Source organism: Malaclemys terrapin, chromosome 3 (genome assembly GCF_027887155.1).
Source record: "Malaclemys terrapin pileata isolate rMalTer1 chromosome 3, rMalTer1.hap1, whole genome shotgun sequence".
In the NCBI taxonomy this organism is placed as follows: domain Eukaryota; kingdom Metazoa; phylum Chordata; order Testudines; family Emydidae; genus Malaclemys; species Malaclemys terrapin.
The window spans coordinates 72,167,112-72,193,162 of record NC_071507.1 but is presented as its reverse complement, the minus strand read 5'-3'; the positions used below and the strand labels follow the sequence as shown (position 1 = coordinate 72,193,162).

Below are 26,051 nucleotides of genomic sequence, written 5' to 3'. Positions count from 1 at the left end.
GAAAAATGTTGTCCACCTCCCCCAGGCATATTGCTGGGTGCGGGTGGTCTTTGTGTGTGCGCCTGGGAAGAGGGGAGGGGTGGGATGGTGCAATCTGTTAACCCAATGCCCTGGGACTAGGTCTAGGTCTACACTGCATACCCCTAGTAGCAGCACGAGTAAGGTACCTGTAGCTACACGCCGCAGAGACAAGCAGGCTGCCCCCATTCTGCAGTAAGTATCTAGGTGCGCCAGGGAAAGGCTCTGGCCAGGCAGGGGAACGACGCTGCTGCGGGAGGAGGGGGGGGGCACGGCTGGGGGTGCAGGGAGCTGCGTGGGGCACGTTTACACCCTAAGCCCTCTCTGCACCCGGGCTAGACGTTCCCCGTGGGGCTAGCGGGCGCCTGACAGTCCGGGCCCAGCTGATGCCCTTCCCTGATCACGGTACGGCCGGAGCCCAGCGCCCCCGCCCATACCGGAGCCGGCTGAAGCTGCCCCCTGCCGGGCAGCAGGGTCCCGCCCTCGCGCCCAGTGCGGACTACATATCCCAGCCTGCAACGCTCCGCCGCGCGCCCGGCGCACGCCCAGCCGGCGCCGCACGGCATGCTGGGAGGGGCTGTTCGTCACCAGGCCGCGCTCTAGTGGCTCCGCGGGTGGGGGGCGGAGTCTCGAGGCCAGGAGCGCGCGCTGCTTGAAAGTGCTCCAGACTCCCGCGCGCCCCGCGGCTGAGCGGACGGAGCCAGCTCAGCCGGAAGAAGGGACCGTCTCGCGGCTCCGCCGAACACCCCCAGGTGCCGAGGACGGGGCGGGACAAGGGTCCCCCAGGGCTGCTGGAGGGGGTGACACGGGGGCCAGCGGGGCCTCGCGCTGGCAGGGCCCCAGACGGGGCGTAGCGCCCGGCGCCTCCAGTGGCCGGGATCGAGGCAGGACGTGGGGCCCCGGTTCCCTACGGGCGCCGGCCTCCTCAGCGTGGCTGTCGTTCCCGTGAGCTGGGGCAGGGGGCCGGTCTCGGCCGCCTCGGGTGGCCGAAGCTTGGATCTCCCTGTGCCCCGTGGCTCTACTGTCAATCGCAGAGCGTCGCAGGCTGCACTGGTCCCAGGTGCTTTTCTTTCCCTGGCTCGCCTGCCATCTCGTGCGATCGGCCTTGGGCAAAGATTAAAACCTAATGCAGGGCGAGCAAACGTGTTTTGTGTCCCATTTTCCCTCTTTCCTGATTCCAGTTTAAGCAACACCATGGGAATCCACGGCCTGCTCCAGTTTATCAAGGAGGCAGCTGAACCTACTCATGTGAAGAAATACAAAGGGCAAGTGGTAGCTGTGGATACCTACTGCTGGCTGCACAAAGGAGCCTATGCTTGTGCTGAAAAACTAGCCAAAGGAGAACCCACTGACCAGTAAGCTTTCACTAACTCCCCCCCCCCCCCCCCGAGTTTCTCAGCCTTTTTACAAAGTAAGGGTACACTGCCAACTTGAAACTGCTTTTAACTCTCATTTTTTAAAAAACTGACAGGGTTTCATTTTTGTGGCTTTATAACCATGCACAAATGGAGAAATAGCAAAACTGAGTCTACATATACAAATTGCTGTCAAATACACAAACATTGAAAATAAGATTCCCCCCCCCCTTTGGTGTTGCTTATATCAAGAGTAAGTTTAAAAAAGTCAGACAGGAGAGGGGTTTTTTCAATGTGCCTTTTATTAATAACATCTATAAGGTACTGTATGAAAATGAAAAGTGTCCTAGCTATAATACAGCTTGTGCCACTGGCAGTATGTCATCTGATACAAAAATGACAGCTCATAAACAATCTTATGTGACAGAATGACATAACAATGTTTAGTAATTCTGGCACCCCATATTGTGCATGAGATCAATCTCTTCCTGCACAGAAGTACCCTGCACAACATATATTATTTATTATTATATATTGTTCATTATTCATAATGAATCCCAAGGAAATATGCCTGCTTTTGAATTTTACAAGATTCACAAACCTTCTGGGAGAGTTGGAGGCAAGTTTTAAGTTGAAATACCTATTCAAGTAAGTGATTTTTAACTGGAAATTAATCAAAACTAGGCAGTTTGGGCTAAGCTTGATTTATTTTGGGTGTTAGTCAAAACCTCTGTCATGCTCTGATGTGACGTGCCCCTCTTTCATAAATGGTGTATATTATATCAGTTCCTTTTGGTCCAGTTTTTGATGATTCAGTTACTCCAGTGTCTATCTCATCAGAAGAAGTGTTTCTAGCTATTTCATTGTAAAAGCTCTCTCTACTGTCCCATATTATGTGTTAGAAAAAACTTAAAAAATATTATATGACTGTCAAAAATGCTGTAATGCACTTTTAATAATATAGCTTTCAGTGCTGTATAAAGGCTGCTGCTTTTCAGCCAAGGCAACTACATCTGTAAGAATGAAATAATCCCTGTATACACATACTGGACCAAATTGTACAGTTCCATAGAAATACCAATGAGATCAGGGGACTGAAGAAACATCAGCAGATTACCTTGGAATCTCTTACAAATTTTTTTCCCCAGAAAAGATGGGCTTGGCGACCAGTGAAGGTGGGTTGTCCCTTCTGGGCTGCTGCTTTGTCCTCCCTTCTGTCTGAGGGTTGTTCACAGTTCTGCTCTATGGCAAGGTCATACCCTGCTCTTGGTCATAATAACCTCTCCTTTCTCTGGGAGAGGGTGGATATAGGCACAGATCCCAATTCCCAAGTTTAATGCTGCTTCTTGTAGTTTTAGCACAGCCCTCTGGAGTGATGGGTGGATAGTGGCAAACATAAATGGTAAGCTTCCATCACTCCATAAACACCATAAAGCTCCACCAGAAGGTCATTTGCAGAGTTTCAGGAAAGGATAATGGAATATGCATCCCCTTTCCGTTTGAGCATCATGTACTCAGCTCACAGGCATCAGGGAGATAATCTGTGCTAAAGTTTACAAAATGCTGTACAATTTGGCACTGCAGTGAAGTCTAACTTATTCTTCAGAGAGACAATTATTTGTATAGAAGAATAAGCAGCATAATAGACAATAATGTTCATAGTGGACTGGTCTTCGCTGGAGACCGGAGATAAGGACTTCTTCATAGTAAAAATGTGTGTATGTTCTGTTCTTTCTTTTTTAAAAAAAGGTTTATAACGCACTGACAGCCTTGAATGCTAATTATCAACTTTTTTTGTTTTTCCTGCAAGTTAAAAATATGTGGTAGTCTTAAGGTTTAAGCTTCATTGTCAAGCGACGGATGTTTTCACAGTTCATAAAATGAAAACAAAAAATATATATATATTCTTACAGATATGTAGTCTTCTGCATGAAACTTGTTGATATGCTCTTGTCATTTGGGATCAAGCCAATTCTAGTATTTGATGGATGTACCCTGCCTTCTAAAAAGGAAGTGGAAAAAGCTCGAAGAGAGTAAGTAATGATCAACTTGCAAATAAATTAGACCAGTTGTGTGCTTATGCTTCATGTTTTTTAAACTGGTAATTTGGCTGGGCTTATCAAAGATTGCTTTAGTTTCTACACTTCTTGCAGTGTAATGCAGGGGTTCTCAAACTGGGGGTCGGGACCCCTCAGGGGGTCACGAGGCTATTACATGGGAGGTTGCAAGCTGTCAGCCTCCACCCCAAACCCTGCTTTGCCTTCAGCATTTATAATGGTGTTAAATATAAAAAAATGTTTTTAATTTATAAAGGGGGTCGCACTCAGAGAATAATAACATATTGAGGGAGGTGGGTTTTTTGTTTTATTACCTGCAGGAAACGACAGGCTAATCTTCTGAAGGGGAAACAATTACTTCGTGAGGGGAAATTATCAGAAGCCAGAGATTGTTTTGGGCGCAGTGTTAATGTTACCCATGGTATGGCTCATGAAGTTATCAAAGTAAGTTGTTAATTATTTCTATTGTAGGTTTACAAATGACATCTACAGTTTTTGTTGGCAGCTTTTCCACTATGTTTATATCTTGCTCGTTGCTTTTCATTGCCCATATTTACATGAAACTTGTCTCTCAACATATAATCGTACAAGATGTCCTGATATATGTGTTAGACACATTTTTGGCTGTTCAGCACAGCAGACAGATAAATCTACCATATTCAACTCTGCTTTTCATTATGCCAGACTTCTTTTAATTGGCACGTGACAGTCATTCACAGATATCTTTGCAATTTTAACTAAACCATTGAGTATCCTCTCACATTTGACATTTAGCATAAATCAGTGATACTCAGACCTCAGTGCTTCAGGAACCAAATTAGCAATCAGTATTACCCAAAATAGCCACCGTCATGTGAATTATTGTTTCATTTACTATAGTACTATATATTCATATCCAGACAGTATGACACAGGAAATCTTATTATTCTCACAGCAAAATGACTGACCAAGTATTATTTTATCAACTACAATTGGTTAATAACATAGTAAAAGCATCTTGATTGGTTAATAACTTAGACTGGTTAATAATTAAATCACACTGTGTTTTAATATCATGTGCTGCAAAAAGCTGCAGGAGATGCATTAAAGAGCTACTTGTGGCTCGGGAGCCTCAGTCTGAGTATCACTGGCATAAATAAATGACAGGGAGGAAATAGTGTAGTTTTGTATTTTTAATAGTTAGCAAACAACTATATATAGGAAAATTATGATCACTTAAAAAATGGCCCAGGAAATCAATCTTTGAAATTCTCAGTCACAGAAGAGTTTCATCAGTCTTGTATTTGTCCAGATGTTCTTTCTTTGAGCAGAAAATATGGTTGGAATGGAAGCATAAACAGTTGTGGTCAGATCCAATGAGTGTGGCTAGTGTTGGTGGCCAATGTAGGAAATTTGCATCTGAAGAAGTGAGGTTCTTACCCACGAAAGCTTATGCTCCCAATACTTCTGTTAGTCTTAAAGGTGCCACAGGACCCTCTGTTGCTTATTGTAGGAAATCTTATTTATATGCAAATGTTGTGAAATGATTTATTTTTAAAATGTTATGGCTAGATCCTTCAAATGGGTCTGCGTGAGTGGAGGCCCGTTGATTTCAATGGGCAGTGTCCCAACACAGTGATTTGCAAGATTGGGGTTTCAGACTGTACGATTTTTTTATTTTATTTATTTATTTTATTTTGAGTATTGACTGTTGTTACTATATGCTTACACAGGGTAAAATTTTCAAAACTGCTTAACTTCCATTTTCAAAAGTGACTTAGGAGCCTAAGTGTCATTGAAAGTCAATGGGACTTAAGTTTCTAAGTACTTAAGTCATTTTTAAAAATGCAGAATATTACTAAGACACTTAGGCACTTTTGAAAACTGTATCCCTAATGACTAGCAAAATAAGACCTAAATCTGACTGAAGCCTAGATGCTGCTGCAGTCCAAAAATAATAGTATTGAGTTCTTACATTGTTCTCACGCTTGTTTGTGTACAGGCTGCCCATGCCCAAGGAGTTGATTGTGTTGTTGCTCCATATGAAGCTGATGCTCAGTTGGCCTATCTTAATAAGACTGGCATAGTACAAGCTATAATTACAGAGGACTCAGATCTTCTGGCTTTTGGGTGTAAAAAGGTAATGAAAAATATAAATAGTCCTTACATCTCACTTTGCATCTTCAAAGCATTGTACAAACTAATTGTCCATACACACTTGTGAAGTACATAAGTACAGTTATTGTCTTGTCACAGATAGGGAAACTGGGACACAGAGATTAAGGGTCAAATTCAATCTTGTTGTTTCTCCATTAAGCGCCACAAACTAATAAATATTTACTTTAGTAGTGCCCACAATGTAGTACATGATTTCCAAACAAATAAAGCAAAACACGTGCACCAAAGATGCTCATATTCTGGAATATGAACTGAAACAAACAAAAACCACCAAACCCCTAATAATTACAATATTAATGCGTGTCCATATTCTAGAAGCAGGAATCTGCAAATAGATGTATGCTCAGATGCTACTGCTGGATTAGGAAGCCTACACACAACTTTTTGACCACAATACTGACGCTTACAACCCATCCTAAAATATCCTATCCATAGCTTTTTTGCAGAAGGCGTGTGTAGCAGGCTGTCCTTTGTTCCTTGGCTCCTTTCAAAACACACACTAACGAATACTTCCTCTACTGGCTGTGGAGTTTCTGGCAGGCAACACTGTGCCTTCTAGAATTTAGTCTTCTGAAAGTAAGTGTAATAGGCAAGGCAAACCTCACATGCTAATAATGTAATACATGTTTGAGGGGAAAACAATTTAGTTCACCAATGTGCATAAAATACAATGAGATGAGAATTAATGTTACTACTTGCTCTCTCTTATTTCAAGGTGTTTCTGAAAATTGACAAGTTTGGAAATGGACTAGAGATCGATCAGGCTCGACTAGGAAAGTGTAAACAGCTTGGGGATGTATTTACTGAAGAGAAATTCCGTTACATGTGCATTCTTTCTGGTTGTGACTACCTTCCATCACTTCATGGAATTGGGTTAGCTAAGGCATGCAAGCTATTAAAACTAGCTAGTAATCCTGATATTATTAAGGTAATGTATGCTCAGATTTGTATTTTAGGATTTCTAAAGCCTTTATATATGACTAACATTTTATTGAAAAAAAATCTGAGGGGTTGGATGTCATGAAGGGTGTTCTCCTTAACTACCTATCGAAGGAAATATTTCACTGATGTTGGAGAATGGTGTGTTTCATTAATAAAACAGTGTATCGGCTTAAGCATTGGAGAACTGTGTCTCAACACCTAAATAAAATGAATGCGATTTATTCTGATTCTTCAAGAATATATAGTGCATGTGAACAGATTTTTCAAAACCTGATTGTCCTTCATGCTATCTTTTACTCCTTGTCACATTGCCAGAAAACCAGCCCACAACTTTTAAATTGGTTTCAGACTGTGCCAGATTCAACTACTTAAAATGTGGTTCTTCTGTGGAAGAATGACTGATGGAAGAAGTGGCACCTTCTTACTCTGCTCCCTACGTGTATTCAGTCACGTCTGCTTATTTTTTCATCATTATCCTGGGCAAACAATGTGTTTGACACTACAAGACATAAAAATGAAGACCATTCTTTCCCCACAGAGCTTACACCTAAAATAAACCTGGCACATTGAGAGATCCAGAGAATAGATTTAGCTTGGAATTGTATTTTCTTCATATTTATATATTAATTTCTTGTGAGCAATATGGAAGAAGAGAATTCTTAAGGAATGATAAACATTGAACCTCACAATGTTATTTTGAAGGCATAGTAGTCCTAATCTAGCAAACCAAAGTTCCGTTAACTTCAGTTGAACTACTCGTTTGCTTAAAGTTAAGCACTCGCTTAAGGGCTCTGCTTGATGTGGATCTTGGAGGTTTTAAGAAGTGCTATTTTTCTCTATTTCACAAATTTATCGGTAGCACATGTTTGGCTTGCTCATCAAGCTTTCTTAATATCAGAAGGAAATCTTCTAGATTTTCCATTGTTTAATCACAGTTTCCACTGTTTAGGCAAACCAGTATTTAAAAAAACAAACAAAACTAAGTATACCTAGCTTAAATAGTGAAACGTGCACCTGAAGAGCTGTTGTTTGCTAATATCTCATATTTCAGCTGTAAATATCACAAGCCAGTAACTGAGCAATAAGCATACTGATCCAATAGTGTGTGAAACAGCATTCAGATTTCTCATTGCAGTGAATTACTGTGAAGAGTAATTGCAATGAATGCAGAAAACATACTTCCAAAATATGTTCACTGTCTTATCTGTTTGGTGTTCTAAACTGAAAAACATGAGGGATTTTGGAGGGTAAAATTTGCCCATATACTGAAATGCATCCTTCTCAAGAAACTTGTCTCAAGACTTAACTACCAATAAGTGACTTCACAGGAACCACCAAAAAAGTACCTAAATCCAATATATATATTGGAGAAACTATTTAAATATTAAGTCAGTATTCTTGTTGATTAAAAATAACTAGCAAAGGATTTCTGAAAGCTTAAGAGCCTTCCTTTTGTTCTATTTAATTTTTTTTAGCTTTGTGTGTTTGAAAGTGGAAGAGAGGAGGGTGAACTAGAATAAAGGATAAATTTAGTTATACCTCAGCTTCATCAAACTCGCACTCTAATGCAAAACCTTAATGAAGATGGGGTATATATTGCTAATGGTATCTGTTAGAGATGGAAATGAAAGCCTTATGGAGGGTTGGAGCATGTTATTACTAGTGTGGCAGGGAATATGAAGGTGGAAAGTAATGCACAAATCCCTCTGTTAATTTCTTATTTCCCTGCTTTTAAGGTTTTGGATGGATAGAATGTGTCCTGCCACAACCTTAATTGTCACTAAATGTAGGTTTTTGTTTGCTCATTTAAAGTGTGTGTGTGTGTGTGTGTGTGTGTGTGTGCACGATTTGTCCATATATACATGTTTGTGTGAAGGCTGTTCTATTACATTCCTCCTCCACCCATTTCTTCTCCACTCTGCTAACAGCAGCTTTCCATGTATTCTTCTAGGATATTTGGATATAAAATTGTCTAGATATATGTTTCTGGGAAGGTTGTTCTACTGTGTTCCACCCACTCCTTCTGCCCTCTGCTCAAAACAACATTCCATATAGTCACAGAGTATCTCCTCAAGAATATCTGGAATAATACTTTTGAAGACGTGCATGGTATTGCATCTCCTTTGTCTGGAAGTGATAAGAAAGCAACATATTTTTTTTGTTGTTGACAGGTTATTAAGAAAATTGGGCAGTATCTGAAGATGAATATAACTGTATCGGAAGAGTACATAGAGGGATTTATTCGAGCCAATAATACTTTCCTTTATCAATTGGTTTTTGACCCAATCAAGAGGAAGCTTGTTCCTCTGAATGCTTATGATGACAACGTTGATCCAGAAACACTACTTTATGCAGGGCGGTATCCTTTGTGCACTGGCATATTAATGGGGAAATGGTGTGGCACAGTGGGCTTCCTCTCTTCCTTTCCTTGGTAATTTTCTCCATTATTATACAGGAGGCTTTTGTTTGATCAGTCAGCCTACCAAAAGTTAGTCTGTCTTCCATTAACTTTTTAAAGCATTGCGCTCATCAGAAGGAAAAACCTTCCAGTAATTGGAAATACCCTTGGTTCTAAAACCACAAATATGCTTTTTAAAGAAAATGTTCCTTGACTTAACTTTAGACTGAATTTTTTTTTTTTTTAAACTGTCTTGACTTCTTTGAGACAGTGACTACTGTGGGTGGTGTTAAGATAATACACATTGTAACTTTCCCATCAACACAGGAAGGGTCCTAACCTGTGTGGAGATAATTTACCTGTGAGAGCGGGTGCATTTCCCCATCCTCTGTCTTCCTCTTATAACTCCCAGCATGGTGGAATAAGAAATCAAGTACGAAAGGAGGGAGTCATTAAGAACTAGCTCCCAACGTTGAAACACCTGCCAAGCTGCTGTGGGGAGTGACAGAGACTTTCATTTTCTTGGGCCACCACTATTTCTCCTGCTGGCTCTCCCTAATAGTGACTAACTATTTCTTCTTTTTGGACTGTTTTGTGACTTACCTGTACACTCAGGACTGCCAAGTGCCGCTACTGAATGAGGTCAGGGGAGAGCAATGTGTGCAGCAGTATATATTCTTCTTTGGACACTAACTTTTTTTGATTATTCTAATAACATTTTAATATAGAAATTAGAGTAGAAGTTGTAATTTCACACTTTTATATTTATAATGCAAATATTCAGATATATATCCCCTTAATTTGATTGACGTAGACATATTGATGATGATACTGCTTTACAAATTGCTCTTGGCAATAAAGATATCGATACAATGGAACAAATTGATAACTACAACCCTGAGGCTTCGCAGGTAACATTTTAAAAACATTCAACATAGGATTTTGACATACTTTTCCTTGCAATTCCGAAGGTATGGCTGAATGTTATCTAGAACTGTGTCAAGGAGTGCAAGCTGGTTTGGTGTTCTGACAGTTGTATATAGTATATAAGGAGTCTGGAATAATAGTAAGGCTCAAGCAGCAACAGAATACAATTTTTTTTTTGTGGGGGAGGGGGTTACTTCCCCCTTGATCACTGGTCAAAGACTAGTGCTTTGAAAAGTGTTTCTGGATTCTGAAATGTAGGTGACATCTAATTTTATGAAATATTTTTTGCCAATATTTTTAAAAACCTCTCAGTAGTTCTAAAAAGCTTAAAGTTCATATTTATTAGCATCTTTTGTGTTTTCCTCTCCTAGTAATATATAACAATTTAATGCCCATTCTGTCATTATGACTGACCCTGATTCAGGAAAGCACTTAAATCTGTGCTTGCATCCCTTTGAAGTCAGTGGGAGTTCAGCATCTGTTTAAAGGCTTTCCTGAATTTGGACTATTAACAGTTTTCTGGGGTCAAGAAGCCTCATGAAATTAAGTTGTGGGGAAAGATATCAGGTATTCTTTCTGTACTACCTTCTTTACTTAATTATGAGCCATTTTAGGTTTTTTTGAAGGTGGAAACTTTTTCCACTAGTGGAAGGTTTTAAAAATTTATTGAAGCCATTTTTTCAATAATCAAAAGAAACTCACTTAAAAAAAAGTCCTTTTTGTCACTATCTTCCCCCACACACACACTTCAGTTTGAATATGATTTTAGCAGCTGATTGACAGCTCATGAATGGCAAGAGCTAGAATAATGTTGTGCTGTTTGAATGCTGCGATTTAACCCTTCAGCTGGTATAACAATAAAACTAGGGCTGTAAACTGATTTAAAAAAAAAATTAATCGTGCTGTTAAACTGTCAGGGTTCCTTCCCCACTCTGAACTCTAGGGTACAGATGTGGGGACCCGCATGAAAGACCCCCTAAGCTTATTTTTACCATCTTAGGCTAAAAACTTTCCCAAGGCACAAATTCCGCCTTGAACAATATGCTGCCACCACCAAGTCATTTAAACAAACATTCAGGGAGGGCCACTTGGAGCCCTACCTTCCCCAAATATCCCCCAAGCTCCTACATCTCCTTTCCTGAGGAGGCTTGAGAATAATATCCTCACCAATTGCTACAGGTGAACACAGACCCAAACCCTTGTATCTTAAGAACAATGAAAAATCAATCAGGTTCTTAAAAGAAGAATTTTAATTAAAGAAAAAGTAAAAGAATCACCTCTGTAAAATCAGGATGGTAAGTACTTTACAGAATAACAAAAGACTCAAGAACACAGAGGATTTCCCCTCTAGGCAAAACCTTAAAATTACAAAAACAGGGATTAAACAACCTCCCTCTTAGCACAGGGAAAAATTCACAAGCTAAAACAAAAGGTAATCTAACGAAATTCTTTTCTGCTATTACTTACTATTTCTGCAAGACTAGATGCTTAGTTCAGATATATTTTCCCCTGCCCTGTTTCCTGGCTGGCTCCCACAGACACTTTCAAATCTGTGGGGGAAGGTTTTTGGTCTGTATTTTCTCCCCTTATTAGTCCTTTTGGTCAGGTGTCACCCAGGTTATCTGAGCTTCTTAACCCTTTACAGGTAAATGGAATTAACCCATTACAGGGTAAAGAGGGATTTTATGCTACTTTTAGCTGTATGTTTATGACATAAACAATAATAGAATGCTATTTGTTTAAATATTTTTGAATGTTTTCAATATTTTCAAATATATTGATTTCACTTACAACACAGAATACAAAGTGTACAGTGCTCACTTTATATTCATTTTGATTACAAGTATTTGCACTGTAAAAAAAACCAAAAGAAATAGTATTTTTCAATTCATCTAATACAAGTACTGTAGTGCAATCTCTTTATCATGAAAGTTGAACATACAAATGTAGAATTATGTACAAAAAATGTTTTATTTTTGAATGCAGTTAATGTAAAACTTTAGAGCCTACAAGTCCACTCAGTCCTACTTCTTGTTTGTCTGAGCAATTGGCTGAACAACTTTGTTTATATTTGCAGGAGATAATGCTGCCCGCTTCTTATTTATAATGTCACCTGAAAGTGAGAACAGGCATTCGCATGGCACTGTTTTAGTTGGCCTCGCAAGCTATTTGTGTGGCAGATGTTCTAAAGATACATATGTCCCTTCAGGCTTCAACCACCATTCCACAGGACATGCGTCCATGCTAATGATGGGTTCTGCTCAATAACAATCCAAAGCAGAGCGGACCGATGCATGTTCATTTTCATCATCTGAGTCAGCGGAAGGTTGATTTTCTTTTTTGGTGGTTCAAGTTCTGTAGTTTCCAAATCGGAGTGTTGCTCTTTCAAGACTTTTGAAAGCATGCTCCACACTTTGTCCCTCTCAGATTTTGGAAGGCACTTCAGATTCTTAAACCTTGGGTCGAGTGCTGAAGCTATCTTTAGAAATCTCACACTGGTACCTTCTTTGCGTTTTGTCAAATTTGCTGTGAAACTGTACTTAAAAAGAACATGTGCTGGGTCATCATCCGAGATTGCTCTAAAATAAAATATATGGCAGAATACGAGTAAAACAGAACAGGGGACATACAATTCTCCCCAAGGAGTTCAGTCACAATTTAATTAACACATTTAATGAGATCATCAGCATGGACGCATGTCCTCTGGAATGGTGGCCGAAGCATGAAGGGGCATACGAATGTATAGCATATATAGCATGTTAATACCTTGCTATGTAGGCTATTAAAGTACCATGTGTTGCCTGTTCTCACTTTCAAGTGACATTGTAAATAAGAAGCAGGCAGCAGTATCTCCTGTAAATGTAAACAAACTTGTTTGTCTTAGCGATTGGCTGAACAAGAAGTAGGACTGAGTGGACTTGTAGGCTCTAAAGTTTTACATTGTTTTGTTTCTGAGTGCAGTTATGTAACAAAAAATCTATATTTGTAAGTTGCACTTTCACGAGCAAGAGATTGCACTACAGTACTTGTGTGAGGTGAATTGAAAAATACTATTACTTTTGTTTATCATTTTTACAGTGCAAATATTTGTAATAAAAAATAATATAAAGTGAGCACTGTACACTTTGTATTCTGTGTTGTAATAGAAATCAATGTATTTGAAAATGTAGAAAAAATCCAAAAATATTTAATAAATTGCAATTGGTATTCTATTGTTTAACCGTGTGATTAATCGTGATTATTTTTTTTTTTAGTTAATTGCGTGAGTTAACTGTGATTAATCAACAGCCCTAAATAAAACCCTTTCTAAATATACCAGTTCTTGTGATGGTAGCTGTTGGAAACATTTTACAATTGAAATTATAAGGGGAAGATAGTAAGTAAATCAAATTATGTAGTTTTAAGGTGCATTGGTTGATGCAGTGCCAGAACTAGAATCTTCTTTATAACGTTCCCAGCTTTCTATGGTATGCATAACTGTAGTTCTTTGCTCTAATTGTTTGTGAGATCGCAAACCTTATGGTTCCATGGACCAATCAAGCTTTTCTGCTGCTAGTCAAGACCTGAATATACCAGGAACTTTCAATCCCTGGATTAAGGTTCTTGTTTGTGGTACAAAAATCTTTCCATAATCATAGTTATTCAAAAATATAATGCATAAAGTACTTTCTGATGACAAGTTAAGAAATGGCACTTGCACACCATAAATGCTGAAAAAGGGTCCACTGACCTTGTTTTCGTCAAAGGAAGCATACTTTTTCAGTTTACAAGGGATGGTGGAGAGACAAGGAAATCGATTGGTTAGAACATCCAGAACAGATAATCTTCATTGGCATCTTTTGTCATGTGACATCTGCAACTGACATAGGATGGTGAGAATCACTGGTCTGAGTAAATGAAGGGAAAGTATCCTACATTGGGCATATGCAAAAATAAATTTGTGTTTATATTATTCATTTTGATGTAGAAATGTATTGCTTGTGAAAGTGAGGGGCTAACGGTAGTGGAAAGAAGATGGCATTTTGTCAACTTTCCTCCAAGGTACTGCTAATGCTCTTCCTTCCTCACCTGAGATGCCCCTTTTCCAGTCCTGGGAAACTCTTCAGCAGATATTTATTGTGCCACATTTTTAATGTTTTTTATGACTTGGCTGTATGTATTCTGAGGATTACACTAGAATCCCTGCACTTTTTATCCTATGCAAAATTTGGACCTAGGTGTCCAGAGAGGAAAGACAGCATCACTTTACTTGGAGTATTACTTAAGTCTCCATACTTCTAGTTGTCCTGCACAAACTAAAAATCTTAAACTGCTTCAAACCATCTGACTTTTTAACATCTATTTCCATATCGGTTCAGTAAGGATTAATTAAAGGCCTACCTATGGAAGTAACTAGTTCAAATATAACTCTAAAAATTATTGAAATGTCACATTTACTGTATTTAACTCAATAAAAAATATTTCCTCAAATTAATTGCTTTTATAACAGAAATTAAAATTGTTTTGATTGTGCTGCCTCTTTATATCTGTCTTAGACTAGCAGTCAATTACACCTCACTGAAGTGAAAGGGATGTGGCAACACAAACATTAATTTATATGGAAAGTATTTGAAAATGTGAATGAAGAGCAGATATGTCTGTCGTAGCTGTTGTATAAATGTCAAATCATCCTGATACACTAAAGTGGGGAATCCTAGGTTGAATAAATTTCTCTCAACACATGTTTTGTTCTCTTCTTTTTATTTTTTTGTAGCCTTCACGGCCAAGAAGTCGTGGCTGGAATGATAGAGCTGCTAGTCAGAAGCCATACTGTGTAAACAGCATTTGGAGCAGAGACTACAAGCCTGGTCATAACACAGACATTACCACATGTATCACGCGTATGCTAGAGAAATCAACTACCAAAGGCATTGAGAAGATAATTAATATCAAAGGCCTGAAACTTCCAAGCAAGGAACTACTAGTCAAAAGATCAAGAAGTGGTATGTGTCTTTACATAAAAACTATCAGGACAGAAAGGGGGGAAAAAGGAGAACCTTTTTTTAGTTGAGTTGAAGACTTGAGGTTGAGAATTCTATCTCCAGTATATTTTTATATGAAGAATTTTGTGTGTGTGTGTGTGTGTGGTTTAAACATGTTGCAAGACTGAGGAGACAAAATACTAAAACTAAGTAACAATTGGCGTTATAGTTATATGTTTGTCAGTAATATTTAAGTTTCATCTGATTTGCTTTTGGATTTTCAAAAGTTAAGCCATTTCGTTAGAAATCTCATCCTGCCAAATTTTTAATTACATTGCTTAAAATTATTTTTAAAAATCTATTTCAAATGATATGTTTGTTTTTGTTTATTTTATAATGGCTCATAAGGCACTAGAAAATATCCCACCAGTCACAGGGTGGGATTCATGCAGAGGAGTTCTCAAAAATTTTATATATGCTACTCCTTCTTACTTTCCATCTCCAAGTTCCTTGAGCATTCTGTCTATTCCCACTGCCTCGGGACTTTTCTCTGTCTTCCAATTTTCCCATTATATTTTTCAATCTGGCTTCTGCCCTCTAGTCCACTGACGTTACCCTTACCAAGGTAATTAATGAGCTATTGCTAGCTAAGTGAAAATGGCACTTCTCTGTTCTTACTCTGCTTGGTCTATCTGGTGTCTTCAGTGGAGTTGTGTCCTCGGCTTCTGTCAATGCTGATTCCCCACTCTGGCACTTTGAATGCAGAAGGTGGGGGCCTGCAAGGATTCTAAAAATTAATACTGGCCACTCCAAGCTTGTATTAAACTCGCAAGGTTACAGCTTTTCTCTGACCTTGGCTTGGTAGACGCTGCCACCACCCAAGTGCAGAACCGCTTTAAGAGCCCAGGAAGGCACACTTGGGAATTCCTTCCTGTGGGGTACCCTCAAGCCCTTTCTCTCTCTCTCTCACACACACACACACGCACCCACCCACCACGGGGAAGAGCCGAGAAAGGAAAACAAAGGAAATCAGCTGTTGCCACCAGCTAATTAAACAACATGTGCACAAACCTCTTAGGACACAGAAATCCAATCCTGTTCTTTAAAAAAGGTAAATTTTATTAAAAAAAAAAAAAAAAATACGTCTGAAAACTCAAGCTATTACTTTTTTCAAAATCTAGCAACTACAGGGATTAAGCATCAAGAATAGCTTTCTTGAGGTCCAGCTTAAAGGTTGCAAATAAAACAAAAGCACCTGGGGTTAGCACAGATGAGTCCACAAGCCATAAAGAAATAAAAAGAGAGAAACCTAATTGCGTCTTTCTAGACATTTCCTGATCTACGTACATATCTGGGGTTTCAAATGAGTATTTTCTAGGTATGATACCGAGGATTTTTCATACCTGGCCCCAAGTTTCTTACAGCATAGCTCTGCCCTGTCTGCCTCTCCCCCTGGAGAACAACCACAGACAGACAAAAGGGGAGTCTTGTTTAAATTTTAAAAAGTTCTAGCATTCCCATTGGCTCTTTTGGTAAGGTGCCCACTTACTTCCTTTTACCTATGCATAGCAGTGAGACTTTTTAACCCTTTACAGTTAGAGCAATTAGAGAATAGCTACTAAGAGGGATTTTATAGTTACTGGCTGGGTGTCCATAAAAGGGAGCTTCCACTCCCCCTCGCCCCCTCATTTATCACAGCTTCAGCCTCTTGCTATCCATGCCTCTGCTGAGCTTTTGTCACTTCTTGTCTTGACTACTGTGACATTCTTCCCTCTCTTCTCTGGGTTATCAAAAATTCTGCTTCCTAGGTAGATTTACTCTCCACTCTTGCATCTTTTCACTGGCCTGTTTTTGCTTACTGTTTCAAACTCAAGATCCTTAGTCTCACTTTCAAGGCCTTACATAATTTCACCCTGTTTAAATCTCAGCCCTCATTAGCTCCATATGCTTCTCTCAGTCTGTCCCTATTGATCACTTTGTCCCTTTCTTGGTTTTAGACCCCCTGTCATGCTTGGAACAGGCTTTCAGTATTTGTTATCCAAGCACATGATCTCTTTTTCTCTTCAGTATGGTTTCTTTCAGTGATCCTTTCTACCTTGTTTTCCTCACTAATAGTTTCCTCGTGCCCTCCTTTTTCTAAACTGTTGTCCCCTGTCTATCTCTGTTTATGTACTCAATGAAGCAGGTAATGCTTCTTACTCTGAGAAAATACTCTGCATTTGCAGTGTTTTTATAAATGAGTAGTAGTAGTAATTTTGGAATTTTATCCTAATATGATTTGTGAAACAGGCCACTTTGTAGTGCGTTACTTGTAAGAACATGTACTAGACAAGTATAAATTTACTGGCCAATATTTGTGTTAAAGACCATAATCTCCTAAATGTCTACACCAGTCTGAAATTAACAGCATTTCAGGTTTGTTACAATGGTAAATGGCATAATGCTCAATTCAGCTCATTTCTTACCAGCTGGGAGAGTTCATTCTACAGGGCATTTCTACAATGATATTAAACTTAATGAGAACTGTATTCTTTCTATTTAGAAGAGTTGTCAGATGGAGATCTGTTGAGTCAATATTCGTTTTCAAAAGCGAAAAAGCCCAAGAAAGAAAACAGTGGAGATGGTGAACCACAGAAGAGCGTCTCTGCAGTGTCATCGATTCATGCTTCAGGGGACTCTCTCAATAAAGAGAGCTCAAACACCCAACCTAAAGTCAGGAACAAATTTGCTTCCTTTCTGCAGAGAAAAAATGAAGAGAGCGGTGCTATTGTTGTTCCAGGGACTAGAAGCAGGCATGTTTAAATCACCATTTTAATGAGTAATATAATATAAAAATGTCAAGATTAAATTCTTATGGAATACTAAGAATTTAACACTGCAATTTTCTTACTTTTACTGTTCATTATGTGTATTACAATAGTGCCTCAAGACTCCCAATGGAGATCAGAGACCCCTTGTGTTAGGCATGGTACAAACACATAGCGAGAGACAGTTCTCACGCCCAAAGAACTTACAACGTCAATAGATGTACAAAAGGTGGGAGCAGAAACCATTGAACAAAAGGTGACGTGACTTCCCCAAGGTCAAGCAGCAGAAGAGGAGTGAAACCAAGAGTAGAACCCAGGTCTCCTGACTCTTAATCCAGTGTCCTATTTACTGAACCATGCTGCCTCCTTAAGCACTAGACTTAATGTGAAGACTGTGATGTGTATTAACTGCACTTAGTGCTGCAATGTTATTTGAATGTGTTTCAGCTCTTTTTTATGAATTCATTGGTCTGTGGGATTCTGTAGAAGAGTGGAAAATCCCAGTTGATTTTGGTTTCATATTGTTTGAATTCCTTCATTTTAAGATTTTTTGTGAGATTAACAGAATATTGATGCCAATCCAACTTCCTCTCTTGTCTTCCATCGGCTTGTAGTCTGCTGAGCAGTTTAGGAGGATATAAAATGGAACAACACAAGGATTCTAAAGTCTCCCAACCAAGTTTCATGGATGCAGGCTACATCCAGAGCCTAGTCAGTCTGACTTTGAGGCTTGTTTGTATCTGCTTGCATGCATTTCTTAAAGTAGACAATGTGTGGCTGCAGTGAACTGGCATTACACATCTGATGCTGGGCTTTCTTGCCGTATTTGTATGGTTATTTCTTCCTGTTAATCCTGGAAAAGAAGGGGAAGTCTGTCTAACTTATTAGGGGCATATAGTTAAGTGTCTAGTTTTGACTGAAACTGCAGAGTATGACAAGACTGATGTAAAACAGAATTATTTTTCTTTTATCAGTCTTCCATGCTATAATATGCTATAGCTATAAAAGTTTATTAGCAATTGATGGTATTTAATTTCCAGATTATGCAATAGCAATTCTAAAAATAGCTGCGGTGTTATACCAGGGATAGAAGCAATTCATCCTGGAAGAGCATATTCACAACCTACCTTTTCTGAGCTTTGCAAAGAGTCTTTTCATTTTCTGTGCCTCTGTTATGCATAATTGATACCAAAGCAAACCATTTTAACTTATAAATTGTATTACTGCACTTAAATGTTGGAGAGCATGTTTCAGAAAAAGTTCTTAACGAATATATCCGTGGGGTCCTGTGGTTCTGCTAGGCTGTACAAGAGCTAGAATTGCACAGCATCCAGCTTTGACATCTCACTCCAGAAACCAGGGTTTGCCAGTTGTTTTCCCCAAAGGTGGAACTCGATGTCAGAGAGAGCTTAAATGAGGCTGTGGCAGCAGTCCCTAGTAGTAACTGCCGAAGTTGAAAGGGCTGGATGAATTCTAGCTCACTCCTGTAGTAATCTCCTACAAAATTATCCAACCAGTTAAGTATGTATATGGCTTCTATTACCAAACTGTCTGAGTTACTTACATTCATTAATGATATCATATCTCACAGGGCATTAGAGAAGTATTATTCTCATTTTACAAGTAGAGAACTGTAGCATAGAAAGAGTAAGGACCTACTCTTGAAAACATTTACGCATGTGCATAACTTTAAGCATGAGTAGTCCTAGTGAAGTCAATGGGTCTATTCACAGCTTCGAAGTTAAGCATGTACATAAATGTTTGCAGAGTCAGGGTCCTAGTGACTTGCCCACAGTCACACACAAGTCTGTGACAAAGTTGGGAATTGAACCAAAGTCTCTTGGGTCTCAGCTTCATGTTTTAACCACAAAAGCAGTTAGTCTGCCTGTCCCCACTATCTGTGCAGCACTAGGGTGGCAGGTCTAGCTAAGAATGGGGGTAGCTGTCAGTAGCGCCATCTTACAGCTTACCCAGTATTGTTGGGGCCAGGGCATGAGAGAGGAGGTAGACCTGTTAGTCTGAGAGGAGTATGATCCTGCAGTGGCCTTACTTGTTTGCAAACCTCACTGGGGCTTCTCAAAATGCAGATTAGTGTAGTTCCAATAGGATGACTGAAAGGGTAGACAGTGACTGGTATTGCTGCTGCTGCTTCCATTGAGCTAGAACCTATAAAGTTGTAAATAGTACTTCCAAAACAAAATTGCTGTGATTGTGAAAATGACATTTTCATTTGCAAAATTGATTTTTTTTCCCCACACCTCCTTATCCCTTGTATCTTTCATTTTATGTATGTTAGGTTCTTCTGCCATGCCACAAATATGATTGATTGTACAACAAAGAATGAAACTGCCCAACCATCACAGGATGTTGAGTTGGATTGTCAGGCCCAGGAAACTAAAAATATAACAGAAGATCCTGTTCCTCAGTGTTTGGAGACTGGGAAATTTACAAGAACTATCTCATCATCCCCTGTGGAAACACAAAGAAGTTGTTTCAGTTGGTCTGGAAGCCTTGGAGAGAGTCCTGGCACACCCAGCCCATCTCCTGGTGTGCTGCGGTTACAGCAGTTTCACCGACAGAGAAACAATCAAATGGCGTCGCAGGATTGTGAGATATCTAGATTACATACTGTCAGCAATGCAGCAGGTGATGAGTCAGATGAAGAATCCTCCCCCTTACTGGAAATGGAGTATTCTTCGCAGTCTCAAGGGTCTAGTGAACTATCAGAAAGCAGCTTGGACGTCTCAAGAATATCGCAGGTGTCTAACAAAGACTCAGATGCAGAAGTAAGAAAATTTAGCTTTGTTTCAATTCAGCTGTACTGGTAATGTGGACTAATTCATCAGGGTTTAGGGTAATATTTTCAGTACTGTCTCACGCGTTTACAAACAGGTCACATTAATTACAGTAGTTATCCATCTGACTCTCCTCTTCATAATAATACCCTATGAATACATTTAATTTCTAATGACAAAAGCTACTTGTCTGTATGGTGGAAGTGTGTGCAGCATGGATTGGCATATTAGTTTGACATTTGGCTCTTTGAGTCAGTCTTTTATTTTCATAGATTCTCAGATTCTAAGCCAGGAGGGACCATTGTGATCTAGTCTGACCTCTATTATGCAGGCTATAAAACTTCCCCAAAATAATTCCTAGTTTTAGTTTATATTTTCAGTTTTTTCCATTGCTGCTCATGCAAAGAGTAAGATTAAGATGACTAATGCCTTTAGATTTCTGAATCTGCTTTTACCAATCACTGAAGAAGTCCCTTTCAATGTCCATATGTTTACACAGTATTGCTCGGTGAAAACAAGCAGAGGTTTTCAGGGAAGCTTTTAAAATGTTGTAAAGTGTGTGTGTGTGTGTGTGTGTGTGTGTATAATATGTAAATTATTTTGTTATGAAAAAGCCAGTTTTAAAATCTAAATGATGTAAAATATTTTTTTTTGTCCCAAAGGAATCTGACTGCAGACTAAAGCAAGGTGACGATCCAAGTTCTCGGAGCTCTCCCCTATTTTCCACTGTATGTACTGAAAGAAAAAACACACTGCTAAGGAGCAAGGTATAACATTTCTTTAATTTTAATGTATCCTCCATTGAATTTTGAAAATCAAAGTCTTGGGTAAACCACTACACTCATTCACTGTAAGACTTTAGTCAGGTTGGGTTTCAGGCACCAGTATATGCTAACCAGAGAAGGCATGACAGCACTTCTCTAATTTGTCATTCCTGGTGCTCATTCACACTACAAATACAACTGAAACAGGGGACCTGGTTATAAACCCTGGTTAGAACCATTAACATGCCCATGGTTTGTAGTGGGATTTTAACCACATTTCTTTTAACCATGTTCCTTCACTAAAGTCCAGAACATTTCTAAGATTTTAACTGGTTTAAAGAACATTAAGTTCCTGTGCATATTACAAATTACAGCTACGTTGTAAATGAATAGACAAGCAATCTATAAATAGATCTTTGCCTGGTTTTATTGATAAGTATGTTTTTTTTCCCCTGCACACCCTCCACCCCAGCCAGAAAAGTACTTACAAGGTGTCTTTGGCTAGAATAGACATAGCATTAGTTTTCACTAATTTTTAGCAAGTAACTGTTTTATAAATATAAAAAAATCACAAGTATCCGTACACCACAGCTGTGCTGCATGCACTCCTTGTAATAATAGTGACACCTTGTGGTTATTGGGTTGCTTTCCATGTAAAGAAATTTTAACTTTTCCTTTCCTTCTGGATTATTCTCTAGTCTATTTCTTGCTTTTTTTTTTTTTCTTTTTTTTTTTCAGAATGTTGATGTGTACTTTTAATTAGAATGACATATGGCTCTTTGAGGAGAGGGCGGATTGTGGAATGGTTAGGGCACTAGCCTGGGAGTTGAGAGATCTGGGTTCAATTCCGTTCTTCCAGATTTCCTGTGTGACTTTCTTGGGGAAGTCACTTAATCTCTATGTGCCTCAGTTCCCCATCTGTAGAACAGGGGTAGTAATACTTCCTTGTCTCTCAGAACTGTTGAGGATAAATGCATTAAAGATTGTGCAGAAGCCATATAAGTACCTTTGATTTAACATATCCAAAAAGTTTCAAGAAACTCAGGGTCCCTTGGTATTGGTACAGTAATGTTTTACTGATCGGTGAACAGAGACAAAGCCTAATTAATGAGGATGAGTCTGGTGTAAGACGCTTTCATAAATTCAGGATCAGTCCCATTATGAGGGTGTTAAGATATTACCATTATGCTGCTGTGATTGGACTGAAAGTAAAGTTTCTATAACACCACTGTTATACTTTTCAAAGCAATTTTGCATCCTTGTTTAAAAATAATTTTTTATCGATTTTTTTTTTTTTTTTTTTTTGGGGGGGGGGTAATCTTCAGTGTGGGCAAATTGAGAATCCCTGATACCTTCAGTTCCGTAATGTATATGTTCTGGCTTGGTGATTCTAATTTAAAATTTAATCCATGCATCGTCATTATGGAGATATATATGAATTAACTGGCCCTCTAGGATCTTGGAGCTCTTTCTACAATGGCATTGCCACTTTTTGCTATTGCTGATGGAGCTGAACTAGCGGTAGCAACAGTGGAAATTTTTAGATTAAAAAAGGCTAATTTAGACGCAGCAAAAGAAGGGGTAAATATGCTTTACTTTGATGTGTGTGTCTTCACACTGACTTCAGAATTCTTTGGAAAGGAACAGATGCAGGGAGTTTGTCGCAGCCTTGAGTAGAGGGTGAGCTGCTAGAAACCCCTCTATTTAGGTTGCCTAACCCTCCTTATTATAAAATATTCTTGCACCCTTCTTCTAATACCTTTATTGTTTGCCACATGACTCTGCAACTTGAATAACTTTAATACAGTTTATTTGTATGTAATTACATATATGTAGTCCTGAATATCAGTCTCTTGAACACTTTAGATATTCCTCTCTTGTGAATACTAAATTATCATTTTACAGGACTGATCAGATTTGTGTAGTTTTTGATAGAGAACTCAAATGAAAGTGAAAGAATTGGGAAGAAAGAAAGTTGTTATAGAAGAATTCCAAAAATCCTAGTGCTCAAAAGTTTAAATTATTTTCATTGCTTTGTCACAAGCATAACATTCAGTAATTCATTTGTCTGACACAAGTAAAACATCATTAGTTTCTAAAAATAAGTGGTTTTCTAACACACAAGATATTTCCCTCAGTTTGAGATAACTATTTTGGACATCATTATGATGGATAAAGATTAATTAATCACTGGACTGGAAGTGAGTGGTTGTGTAGGGACAAGTGATCATGCCCTAATTATAGTCAAAATGGACAGAGGACAGTTCCACCCCAAAAAATATATACTTGCTGCTTCAAAAGGGCTAATATCCCAAAGCTGAGGAAAAGTTATTAGGAGAAAAATGTGAATGAAAATTGAGTGTTCTTTAAGAAGAGTTTTTATCAGATGACCAAAAGGTATGATTCACAATGGAGAAAGGGGGCAACTTTTGCTAGAAGTCCATCATGGTTCAGTAGCAAGAGAAGGCAGCAATTCGAAATAAAAATATATGTATAACAAATGAGATATTAGGCAGAAATTTTTAACAGTGAGGGTGATTAACTAGCAAGGGAAGGGGTGGATTCTCCATCTCTTGATATCCTCAAAGCAAGTTGAGTGCCTTTCTGTATGCACAAGCAAACACTACTTACATTTTCCAGCAAAACAATTTTATTTATTTTAACCCTTGTGTGAAATAAATAAAGCCCATAGTGTTTGCTCATAATCATTTCTGCCAGAGCTTTGTAATGATTTAGTATTTATACCTACAGGTTCCTGGTTTGCATAGATCCAATTTTGTAAGGTCACATATGACAAAACTCAAGCCACTGATGCCAGCTAAAGTCAGTGGGTTAAGCAAGAAACTACTAAGTGCACAGAAGAAAAATCATCACAATGCTGAAAATAATCCAGGACTGCAGGTCACAATCAGTGATCTCTGGAAAAACTTCCAATTTAGAAGGTGAGTTGCTTTAACTCTTTACTATAAAAATTGATCCCCCCCCACCTCTCCCACCCCCCGCCGCCCTGGTTTTCTCCCTAGCCCCTTTGGAATTGTGAGGAGAAATAACAGCATTTCTGTACTCTCAATATACCCTGAAGGTGTGAAGAAAGTTTTGGGGTTTTTTTGATCACTGTATGTGCAGGCACACAGTGGAAAAACATTCCCACTTGTCTCTACAGACATGAGACATTGCCTCTTTTCTCCCAATGTCAGTGTAGAGTCTGTTGGTGCGCACACAGAGCTCCCTAGTGTGCTTTCATATAATGCAGTACTACAGGGGTCAGCAACCTTCGAGACGTGGCCCATCAGGGTAATCTGTTGGCGGGCCGTGTGACATTTTGTTTACGTTGACCATCCGCAGGCAGGGCCGCCCGCAGGTCCCAGTGGCCACGGTTCTTATCAAAAGTAGTTATGGACTTCCATTTAAACCATCTGCCAATATTCTTCCCTAAACCACATTCTAATAAAGGAGAGACTAGGCTTTGTACTTGTAGGGCACATTCGTAAGGCCCTATCCTTTAATTTGCAGAGGCCCAAATCCTTTTGATCATCCCCTAAGTTATTTGTAGCATTGGCCGACAGAATGAGGGGTCAGACGTCAGCACGGAGACTATCCAAGTGGTTTTGAGTTCTGTTACAAATTAGTTAGTTTAGCTCCCCCAGCTTAGATAAGGGCTCACTCCACTAGGGCGCCGGCACTTTCTGCAGCCTCCTTGCAAAGCATGCCCCTGTCAGACATCTGCTAAGCAACTACTCGAGGTTCAATCCCTACTGTCAATAAACACTACTTCTTGGTAGATGTGACGAGGGTCTGATGCTTCTTTTGTCAGAACTGATTCACAATCCTTTTTTTTTTTTTTTTTTAAGTAGACTCAGAACGTACACCACTTTCACACCAAATCACCTCTGGTAAATCCCCAAGTGCATAATACATTTGGATAAGCACTCAAAGGAAGAAAAGCTACTTGCATTACAGTAAATGGAGTTATTTGACATATGTTGTCTATATGTATTCCGTTACCCGCCCTCCTCCTTCACTAGTATGGAGTCCATCTGGATTCTGTTGTGGTGAAGGAATTGAGTTGCAACTGGACCAGCTCCACCCTTTATACCCTCGGTACTGGAGCACCAGGACAATTAAGGTGGATGCATGAACCCAATAAACACTGTGGGCCAAAAGACTTTGATCTGAAGCACACAGGTTCATGGATACCAAGAGTGCAATATATATGGACAACACATCTCCAAGAACTCTAGTTACTATAGGATAAGTAACTTTTCTTTTTCCTCAGAGGACAGCTGGAGCAGAGAGTTGAAGTAACTTGCCCAGTGTATTCAGCAAATCAGTGGCAGAACTGGGATTAAAACTCTGGGCTTCCTGAATTCCAATCTTGTGCTCATTCCTCTATTTCTTCATACTTGCATACATATTATAGTTCTGTGATTAGAAAATGCAACGTGCATAATTGTACGTGGTTGTTTGTCTTCTTTTTTGCAGAGACTCTGAAAAGCTCCCGTCTTGTAAAAAGTCATCAGACCCATTGTCTCCAATCAAAGATAATATCCAGCTCACTCCAGAAACAGAAGAGGAAATCTTCAATCAACTTGAGTATAGTCATGTTCAGAGAGCAATATTCCAATGAACTGATGTCATTTGCTTAGGCAGCTCTCTGTTGCATAGTGGGATACATTTTAATCATTGCACATAGATTGTTGGGAGACAGAGTAAAATTAATTGTTTCTGGATATCGTATACTAATATGAAAAGACTATATTTTGGATGTGAGCTGTATATTTGTCTGAATATAGATTTTTTTTTTGTCATCTTTTATATAAAGTGAAATGAAAGGTACAGTTTTATACTGACTAGAATAAAACCTTTTCAA

At 39.1% G+C, this 26,051-nt stretch overlaps 1 protein-coding gene across 1 annotated transcript; it reads left to right on the top strand.

Moving 5' to 3' along the window:
• Positions 1-671: 671 nt before the first annotated feature.
• Positions 672-26,051, top strand: EXO1 (exonuclease 1). The gene is made up of 14 exons (XM_054023451.1): positions 672-770; positions 1,200-1,373; positions 3,287-3,406; positions 3,751-3,874; positions 5,412-5,549; positions 6,303-6,515; positions 8,701-8,888; positions 9,742-9,838; positions 14,608-14,836; positions 17,358-17,607; positions 19,919-20,408; positions 21,080-21,184; positions 23,933-24,123; positions 25,664-26,051. Exons 2-14 carry the CDS (start codon positions 1,213-1,215, stop codon positions 25,806-25,808), a joined length of 2,451 nt encoding a protein of 816 aa, XP_053879426.1. The 5' UTR covers positions 672-770; positions 1,200-1,212; the 3' UTR covers positions 25,809-26,051.